General features: G+C 45.5%; 1 protein-coding gene across 1 annotated transcript; it reads left to right on the top strand.

Annotated features, from left to right (window-relative positions):
- Positions 1-2,562: 2,562 nt before the first annotated feature.
- On the top strand, positions 2,563-4,525 carry kcnj12a (potassium inwardly rectifying channel subfamily J member 12a). The gene has a single exon (XM_073830682.1). It carries the CDS (start codon positions 2,698-2,700, stop codon positions 4,012-4,014), a length of 1,317 nt encoding a protein of 438 aa, XP_073686783.1. The 5' UTR covers positions 2,563-2,697; the 3' UTR covers positions 4,015-4,525.
- The last annotated feature ends 6,350 nt before the right edge of the window (positions 4,526-10,875 follow it).

Raw genomic sequence — 10,875 nt, 5'->3', positions numbered from 1 at the left:
GCAGCAATATCATAGAAAACACCCAGAAAGCCTAGCAACCAACTAGCAACACCCTAAGCATTTAGAAGACTGTGGCAACCATCTAGCAACATCCTAGAAACACCCAGAAAGCCTAGCAATACCTGAACAAACATCCAGAACACTGCAGCAATATCATAGAAAACACCCAGAAAGCCTAGCAACCAACTAGCAACACCCTAAGCATTTAGAAGACTGTGGCAACCATCTAGCAACATCCTAGAAACACCCAGAAAGCCTAGCAACACCCAAACAAACATTCAAAACAACCACATCAACATCCTAGAAAACACCCAGAAAGCCTAGCAACAACCAGCAACACCCATAACATTTAGAAGACTGTAGCAACCATCTAGCAACATCCTAAAAAACACCCAGAAAGCCTAGCAACACCCAAACAAACATTCAGAACATCGCAGCAACATCCTAGAAAACACCCAGAAAGCCTAGCAACCACTAGCAACACCCTAAACATTTAGAAGACTGTAGCAACCATCTAGCAGCATCCTAGAAACACCCAGAAAGCCTAGCAACACCCGAACAAACATTCAGAACACTTCAGCAACATCTTAGAAAACACCCAGGATGCCTAGCAACCAACTAGCAAACACCCTAAACATTCAGAAGACTGTAGTAACCATCTAGCAACATCCTAGAAACACCCAGAATGCCTAGCAACACCATAACATTCAGAACACCACAGCAACATCATAGAAAACACCCAGAAAACCTAGCAACACCCGAACAAACATTCAGAATACCGCAGCAACATCCTAGAAAACACCCAGAAAGCCTAGCAACACCCAAACAAACATTCAGAACACCGCAGCAACATCCTAGAAAACACCTAGAAAGCCTAGCAACCAACTAGCAACACCCTAACAAACATTCAGAAGACTGTAGCCACCATCTAGCAGCATCCTAGAAAAAATCCAGAAAGCATAGCAACACCCGAACAAACATTCAGAACACTTCAGCAACATCTTAGAAAACACCCAGGATGCCTAGCAACCAACTAGCAACACCCTTAACATTCAGAAGACTGTAGCAACCATCTAGCCACATCCTAGAAACATCCAGAAAGCCTAGCAACACCCAAACAAACGTTCAGAACACAGCAGCAACATCCTAGAAAACACCCAGAAAGCCTAGTAACACCCAACACCCTAAACTTTCAGAAGACTGTAGAAACCACCTAGAAACATCCTAGAAAAACCTCAGAAGGCCTAGAAACCATCTAACAACACATAGCAACAACCTAAAACACTAAGAACACTCTAGCATACATCTAGCAACACTCTACCAAAGAATCAGGACACTCTTGCAACCACCTAGCAATGTTCTAGCAAACACTCAGAACAACAACCAGAAGTAACCACCTACATAGTAACACACTTACAAACAACCACCTACCATTTAAAACACTGTAGCAACCACCTAGCAGCACCCTAGAAAACACCCAGAAAGTCCAGCATCTACCTAGCAACACTCCAGCAAACCCTCAGAACACCCTTAGCAAACACCTAGCAACACCCTACCAAAGATTTATGAAAAACCTCAGAGTCCCCTAGCAACCACCTAGCGAATACTCAAAACTCAGAACTTCCTTAACAATTATATCAAATATGTGACCCTGGACCACAAAACCAGTCTTAAGTCGCTGGGGTATATTTGTAGCAATAGCCAAAAATAAATTGCATGGGTCAAAATTTTTGATTTTTCTTTTATGCCAAAAATCATTAGGAAATTAAGTAAAGATCATGTTCCATGAAGATTTTTTGTAAAATTCCTACTGTAAACATATCAAAATGTAATTTTTGATTTGTAATATGCATTGTTAAGAACCTAATTTGGACAACTTTAAAGGTGATTTTCTCAGTCTTTTTGGTTTGTTTGCTGCATCAGATTTCTGATTTCAAATAGATGTATCTCAGTCAAATATTGTCCTATCCTAATAAACCATACATCAATAGAAAGCTTATTTATTGATGTATATGTATATGTATAAATCTCAGTTTTGTCAAATTTAACCTTATGACTGGTTTTGTGGTCCAGGGTCACATATATTCTCTATAATCATAAATGCAGCAGATTGCTTGGATGAACATTTGGTAAATGATTACTTTGATGTAAGAATGTTTTATATGCCGTCCCTGGTGAAAAAACCCCAGCTAAAACCAGCCTAGGCTGGTTGGCTGGTTTTAGCTGGTCAACCAGCCTGTTTTTAGCTGGTCACAGCTGGTCAGCAGGCTGGTTTTAGAGGGGTTTTGGCCACTTTTCCAGCCTGGCCAGGCTGGGAAACCACCAGCTAAAACCAACCTGACCAGCCTGGCCAGGCTGGGAGACCAGCTAAAACCAGCTAATTCCAGATTAAACCAGCTAAGACCAGCCAACTAGCCTAGGCTGGTTTTAGCTGTTTTTTTTCAGCAGGGGTGTCACCCTCAAATGACACCATTCTTATTTTCAGTGTCATGAACTGATTCAAACATGCTGCACTGATGATTTGTTTCTTTTTCTCAAGGGTCTGAGGAAACCGAAGGGCTTCTACTGTGTATTGGACTCGTCCCAACAACACTACAACTGAGCCACCCACCACCCTGGACTCGTACTACTACTGAACCGCTCCAAAATAGAGGGAACACCAAATCGCAAAGATAGGAAGGCAGAGTGCTAAAGAGAATGAGCGTAGGTCGGATCGGTCGCTACAGCATCGTGTCGACGGAGGAGGATGGTCTGCATCTGACGACCATGCACGGCGGAGGGATGAATGGATACGGCAACGGCAAAATCCACACTCGGCGGAAAAGTCGCAACCGCTTCGTGAAGAAAAACGGACAGTGCAATGTGCAGTTCACCAACATGGACGAGAAGTCCCAGCGTTACCTGGCGGACATTTTCACCACTTGCGTGGACATCCGCTGGCGCTACATGCTGATTGTTTTCACGCTAGTCTTTGTGATTTCTTGGTTGGCATTTGGATTGGCGTTTTGGGTCATTGCGCTTCTTCACGGTGACTTGGACAACCCAGCAGGGGATGATAACTTCACCCCCTGTGTCCTGCAAGTGAACGGCTTCATTGCGGCATTCCTGTTCTCTATCGAGACGCAAACGACCATCGGTTATGGTTTCCGCTGCGTGACGGAAGAGTGTCCTCTTGCGGTGTTTCTCGTGGTCTTCCAGTCCATCGTAGGCAGCATCATCGACTGCTTCATGATTGGCGCAATCATGGCCAAAATGGCACGTCCCAAGAAGCGAGCGCAGACTCTATTGTTCTCGCATAACGCCGTTATCGCAATGCGCGACGGGAAACTCTGCTTGATGTGGCGGGTTGGGAACTTGCGGAAGAGCCACATCGTTGAGGCGCACGTCCGAGCGCAGCTCATCAAGCCTCGGGTTACGACCGAAGGCGAGTACATCCCGCTAGACCAGCTGGACATTAATGTCGGTTTCGATAAAGGACTCGACCGCATCTTCCTCGTCTCGCCAATCACCATCCTTCATCAAATCGACCAGGAGAGCCCTTTGTTCGGCATCAGCAAGCAGGACCTCGAAACGGCAGATTTTGAGATCGTGGTCATCTTGGAGGGAATGGTGGAGGCCACGGCAATGACGGCACAGGCACGAAGCTCCTACTTGTCTAGCGAGATCCTCTGGGGGCATCGTTTCGAGCCGGTGCTGTTTGAGGAAAAGAACCAGTACAAGGTTGATTACTCACACTTCCACAAGACGTACGAGGTGCCGTCCACCCCGCGCTGCAGTGCCAAGGACATGATGGAAAACAAGTACCTGGTGGTGCCCAGCGCCAACTCCTTCTGCTACGAGAACGAGCTGGCGATCCTGAGCCACGAAGAGGAGGAGGACGACAGTCCCGAAAGGATAAAGCCAGAGCGAGCAATGAGCCTCAGCCCAGAGAGAACCCCTCGACATGATTTCGAACGACTGCAGAACCCTCGCTGCACTGAGCAAAGGTCATATCGCAGGGAGTCTGAGATATGAACCTTTAGTATCAGCTTTTTGATACTCGAATTTTGAGTCGTGGAGATACTGGAGCTTCTACAATGCAGAACAATGCAAAGTGCCATACGGAGAGAGTGAGCGTGTGAATGAGCGAAAAAACAAACGGGTGAATGTGTGAAAGCTGGAGAGACGCTTAGCGGAAGATTCGATGAAGGGCAGAGGGAATCTTTTTATCCTGCACGGAAAACTTGAATCTTTTCCTCATTTTGTTTCATGAAAATAGTTTAGCTGTTAAACTCTTCATTCTTAAAGGGATAGTTCAGCTGAAAATGAGTATTCTGTCATTGCTTTATTCACCCTCACGTTGTTCCAAAACTGTATGACTAAATGTATAAATATAATTAAAATATTAAAAACGTACACAATAGATAATATAAATGTATTTTATTACGATTTGTTTATAAATGTTTACATAAACTTCCAGTCAGTAAGATTTTTAAATGTTTTTTAAAGAAAAAGCTGCTCACCAAGCCTGATTTTATTCGATCCAAAGTACAGCAAAAACAGTAAAAATGTGAAATATTTTTACTATTTAAAATAACTGTTTTTAATTGAATATATTTTAAAATGTAATTTATTTCTGTGATTTCAAAGCTATTTTTTAGCATCATTGCTCCAGTCACATGATCCTTCAGAAATCATTGTAATATTCTGATTTGCTGCTCATTTACTTTTATTAGTATGTTGAAAACAGCTGAGTATGATTATTTTAGCTTTCTTTGATAAATAGAAAGTTCAGAAGAACAGCGTTTATCTGAAATAGAAATCTTTTGTAATATCATAAATGTCTTTATCATCACTTTTGATCAATTTAAGCATCCTTGCTAAATAAAAGTATTAATTTCTATAATTTATTCAGCAAAAAAACAAACAAAAAAATTATACTGATGCCAAGCTTTTGAATGGTATAGTGCATAATGTTACAAAAGCTTTTTATTTCAGATAAATGCTGATCTTTGGATCTTAGGTTTGTTTTAAATATTGATAATAATAATAATAATAATAAATGTTTCCTGAACAGCAAATCAGCATATTAGAAGACTGGAGTAATGATGCTGAAATTGTAGCTTTGATCACTGGAATAAATTAGAGAAGAGACTTCTTTAAAAAACATTGAATGTCTTACTGTTCACAAACCTTTGACTGGTAGTGAATATATTTAAAATGTGCATTCCACCAAATTAATAAATAACAGCATAAATGTTTTAAACAACAAGAGGGTGTGAAATCGATGACAAAATAGTTAAATTATTTTTGGTGCACTATTCCTTTAACGTGTAAATATTTTTGCATAGATACATGGTTTTGTGTGCGGTATTAATTTCTAGCAAGAGAAAAGCAAAGACAATGTTACTTATACAAAGAAAGAAATTAGTATTTTTATTTTTGCATTCAATCCGAGCACAAACGACAAGCAATGTCGGGGCACACGATCCCTGGAGAACTACACACATTGATCAGTGAGACATGATAAATTCCCCTTTACAACTGCACTACCTAGACAGACCAAGTGAACAATGTGAGCACCTGAGTGTGAATGTGTGTGTGTGTGTGTGTGTGTGTGTGTGTGTTTTGTGCAGCTGAGCACAATGCCTCATGTGAGACGCACAAGGAGATGGTTAAATGGCAAACACTCCTAAAACGACGACAACACGCTCTTGCATATATGTTATATAGATATATTAACAGCGAAATAGAGATATATATTTAGGTAGATAGATATATAATGTAGACATTATCAGTTTGCACCACGTAACCTAATATAGCAGCAGATCTTCAGAGAACTCAATGGGGAAAATCATCTTATTTTAACTATTTAGATACTTCATCTGTTGTCCCCGAGGCTCTGACAGAAATGCCTGATAGAAAACTCTGTGTGAATCCAGAAACTTCCCTTCAAATGTCGTATTTTATTACATTTACCTCTGTCTTAGTATATTTCAAATTTCTGCTGAACTTTTCATAAACAGAATGGGATTCAAGAATGCCAACATTTTTGCATTTCTATATATATAATACAAGAAATTACACACCTAACTAGCTTGAAATGTAAAGAATGAGAATGATAGTGTAAAATATTCACTGATCTATGCACACTGTCTGAGTGTTTAGTACAAGCTGCATTTCATCATCTTCTCTTTTCTATTATTGCGACAAAAACCTCAATTAATGTTTCAGGTGAAATAAGGCTTTCAGATATCACAGGAAACAACTGAATCTGCATTTTATGTGAAAAGCAAACAAAAACCATGTTTACAGTAATGCACTAAGAAAGGCATTAAAACGTCTCAGGTTACGTATGTAACCCTAGTTCCCTGAGAATAGGGAACGAGACACTGCGTCCTCTAGAGGGCGCTTTTGGGGAACGCTGCAGCGTGCCTCGAGTCTGAAGAATGCATAGAAAAACTACATGAAATGGCCGGCGCCAGCGTATGACGTCACCGCGGCGCGTCAGTCGCTGCCGTTGCGTCACTACCGGGCGACCATAACATAAAGAGGCGCCCGTGCAACACAATACATCTTCAAAGTCTGAAGCTTTATCGTCCGAAGCATGGCGAAGAAGCCTAGAGGACGCAGTGTCTCGTTCCCTATTCTCAGGGAACTAGGGTTACATACGTAACCTGAGACGTTCCCTTCCGAAGGGAACTCTCACTGCGTCCTCTAGAGGGCGCTTTTGGGGAACGGTATACCAACACTGCCATGCTGAGGGGAGTGCATGCTAAGCCAGCGAGCACTAAGCAACAATTCTGAGAGGAATTGCCCCTACTAGGACGTGGTGACGGCTGTCAAAACGTTACCCCTCCCGGCCAGAGGCCTGACCTGTTACCCACTTACCAGACTGGGTAGAACCCAGGGCACAGCTCAGGCTTGGAATTATAGTAATTCCTTCTGAGGGAAACGGCTAAGCTTCGATGGAAACTTAGACTTGTCAGAACCAGAAACTACCGCAACATAGGGCCTAGTTCCCTCAGGAACTGGCTCCCATATGAGGGCAGAAACCTGTCCTGGGTCCGTTCAAAGGGCCACTAGTAGTGGCGCGCCCTAATAGTGGATGGTCAGCAGACATCAGCTAAGATATCAAAGGAGTCGAACCCAGGGAACCGGGGTTGTGAGCCGACTCCAATAGATGGGAACAAGGCAAAACGTGTGACCCATACCAAAAAGGGATTTAAAAGAGGAACCCAAACTTGGTGGGAACCTACCAACACGTGGATTTTATAGAAGTGCCCCAGGTGTGTGTGCACTTACCACACTTGTGGTTTTAACTGGAAGACGCCCAGGCATAGCGTGGGACGCTTACCGACATGATCGGATTTAAGGAGAGTGTTTTCCCAGAGGGTTTCACTATCAGCTCCATGCCGTCTGAAGAGACGGAAAGGGGATAACCCTGAAGGTGAGGGGATTGCCACACTAACCCTCCCCTGGACAGAAGCTCGCAAGCTATCTGTCAACAGAGAAGAACATGGAGCTGAGACCATCCTGCAATAGTGGACGACAGTGGAGGACAAAAATCCTGACCCTGATCCACAGGGAGAATCGCTTCTCCAGAAGGGGGCACTGCTGTCTTTTTAGGGAACCCTTAATGAAAAGGGGAAGCGTGCACAGCCCGGTCCACGCGACCTGTATGAAGGTCTGGCAATCTCACGAAGGTGGGTTGGCGCTCATAGAAGACCCTTCCCAGAAGGGGAGCTGCACAACCGAACAGGAGCGAATGCTCTCACTGTTACCCTTCATAGAGGGGAGCATACATCCAGAATAAAGGCTGGAGAGTAGAAACCTGAAGCATGAAGGTCAAGCTCCTACCCTGGGAAACAGGGAGGAGAACTTGGCCACCAAGGAGTGGTGCTCTTATAAGTGAACCCTGGAAAGGGGGCACGCCAACATCCTTGTAGCAGGTCCATAACTCTCAAAGGTCTGTCCCTGGTAGATTCCTACCCTCAGGAGGGAGGAAGCATTCAGTCCTGGGAAGTTGCTCTGAAGGAAACCCTGAATTAGGGGAGCTCAGGTCCGTTCCAGCAATCCTGCGCACAGGGAGGAACGTGAGCTCTTAACCTTAACAAACCCATTCCTCAGAAGGGGGAGCACTCAGTCCTGGGAAGTTGCTCTGAAGGAAACCCTGGATTAGGGGAGCTCAGGTCCGTTCCAGCAATCCTGCGCACAGGGAGGAACGTGAGCTCTTAACCTTAACAAACCCATTCCTCAGAAAGGGGAGCACTGTTTGCCTTGAAAGTTTCTGGGAAGCTCCGAAATGAATAAGGGCAGCTTCCTAGTTCAGACACTTCGTAAACCTTTCCTCAGAAAGGGAAGTGGAACTAGGCCTGGGGAGCGAGAATCGATCCTAAAGTGACGGCTTTCTAAGGTGTTAAACACCGAAGGATGCTCAAACCCTCTGTAGGGGAGACATTCGACAGCCTGGGTGTAGATCCTACATCAAGTGCTGCTTCAGCCCTCAGGCTTAGAATGAGGCGACTTGAAGAGAGTCTCAAAGTAGCGCTCAGATAAAAACCCCTTTCCTCAGAAAGGGGAGCGCACACCGAGAATCAAGACCCCAGCTGGAAAGCGTGTCACCAGGTGGTGCTCAAATAAAAAGCCTTTTCCGCAGAAAAGGGAGCAACCAAACCTGCTCCGAGTCCGCAGCGAGCACTCCGGACTGCTGGTACTCCTATGTAAGTGAACACCTGTCTCAACAGGTGTAGACACTCAGTTTCCATAGAAACCGTATTTAGGAGAGGACACGAAGCGGATCCTCGCACGCAGGCCGTCTGCAACAGAGTTAAACATACTAGTGCAATCTTAAATATAAATATCTTAAGATGCTTACCTAGGGAGAAAGGAAAAATTTCCTTTTGCTCGTTTAACCACTGAAGGGAGAAGCCCGATTGTGCTGGAACGAGTGTTGTGTAGACGGACACCACCATACAACCGGAAGGGAGGGGTGCTCCGTTGAGATGTTTCCACATTCCTTTTCTGAGGGAAAAACACAACACGCAACCCAAACCCTGCAGGCAACACGCCTATCCAGCCATAAGGGGGGCGTAACTAGGGAGTTATGCTCCTGTCTCAACAGGACATAAGTCTACACTAGGCCTGCAAAGGACAGCATAAACATACCAAGGGCAAACCTAAGAAAAACTTAGGGAGCTTACCTTGAAGAGGACAGAGGTCCTATGTGTAATATATGCTGTAAGGGTTGATTTACCGCACAGCCTGTGGAGTGGAGAGGGCAAACACTGCCGTAACCTTAATCCATAGGATCAGAGGGGGCGTCTGCCGTAGACTCGTCGTATTTCTTCTGTGAATAGAGAAAAACATACACAGGTCTGAGACAGTATGAAGTTCCTTCACGTAAAAAATGGATCATACTCACCCATTTAAAAGCATCCTGTTTCATAGAAAGAGGCGGGGTTTTTTTTTTTTTTTTTTCAGAGACCGCCTGATTCCAGACCGTCCGAAAATTAGGGTTCTATACAGGTAGAACCCCCAAAGGACATCATGGGTCCGGGGAGTGCAGGAAGCTTAAATGGAGACAGGGGAATTAATATGGCGACCCGACTGGACCGAGGGAAGGAGAGGTATTACTCTGACCCCTGCGAGAATTTTGTCTCGCTTGGATGACTTCCCTGAAATCCTGTCTGTCACCTCTCGATCCGCGTCGCCTCCTAGACCTGCTCGCAGGCGGGGGAGGAGCGCGGGATGCAACACTAGCCTTCTGCACCTACCTCCGTTCCTCAGAAGGAGGCGGAGCAGGACCCCTGTGGTGTTCGGGCTAATACCTGGACCTTCGAGGGATAAAGGATTTTTCAGCAGATCGGCTGGGTAGGCTTGGAGCACTGCCATGGTGTGCAGTGCACCCACCGCCTGACCTGCTGCTGCATACGCTCTGCCGTTCAGCAGGGCCGGAGAAGGCAGAGAGGGAGTCTTGAGAGAGAAAGCCCGCCCTGTGGAGAGATAGCATCTCTTCCACAAGGGGCGTCCTCTCATAGCCGTGGTCGCGCAAACCCTCGATACTAGCATAGTTCGCAATGGACGAACTATGAATGCGCGCCGCGTACGGCTTTTTCCAGACCCTCTCGATTTCAGTATGAAGATCGGGAAGGAATGGGAGACTCACCAGAGCTGGATGGTTATGGCCTGAAAAGATATCGCTCGTCAAGGCGACCCCGCGGCGCTATCTTTCTAGCCCGCTTCCACAGCAGGACAAGCCTGGCCGTGGTGCGGTCCATAACCTCTGGCAGCTCTTCGTATGCAGGGCAGGAAGGTAGAGAGGATTCAGCCTCAGCGTCTTCATCCATCTCTAGCATTTCCTGCTCTTCTTGGGTGGAACCCAAAAGAGCACTTGCTCCTGGATCTGATGACGTCAGCGATAACGCACCATCATCAGCTAGGAGCCTGTCGTCGTCTCCGGCTGGCGAGAGAGAGAGACCCCTCTCAAGATCGTCAGCCAGTTCCACTTGCGAGCCCCACGAGCTCAGTTTCCTCCGTGCCTCGGCAACGGCAGGACCCGAACCGCGAGGGGCAAGTGGACGCTCATCTTTCCTCAGAAAGAGAGACAGACGAGACCGGAGCTTCTTCATAGAGAAGCGCTCATAATGTATACACAATGCCCCCTCAAGGACATCGCGTGTGTGCTCTTAGCCCAAACAGAATATCGCAAAGATCATGTGTGTCATCAGGTGTCAAATAACGCGGACACGGATGAACACACCGTTTAAACGACTTGCTAGTGCTTGCCATGATAGTAGTTCAAAGAAAGGATTCTTACCGTTTCTTCCCATGCACATCCAAACCGGGAAAGCTGAAGACAGCGAAGATGTATTGTGTTGCACGGGCGCCTCTTTA

The sequence above is a fragment of the Garra rufa genome, chromosome 24 (assembly GCF_049309525.1).
Source record: "Garra rufa chromosome 24, GarRuf1.0, whole genome shotgun sequence".
Lineage (NCBI taxonomy): Eukaryota > Metazoa > Chordata > Actinopteri > Cypriniformes > Cyprinidae > Garra > Garra rufa.
This window is presented reverse-complemented; position numbering and strand designations above follow the sequence as displayed.

Bases quoted from the DNA above. Each gene is read 5' to 3' on its own strand.
- kcnj12a (XM_073830682.1), top strand. From the start codon at position 2,698: ATGAGCGTAGGTCGGATCGGTCGCTACAGCATCGTGTCGACGGAGGAG.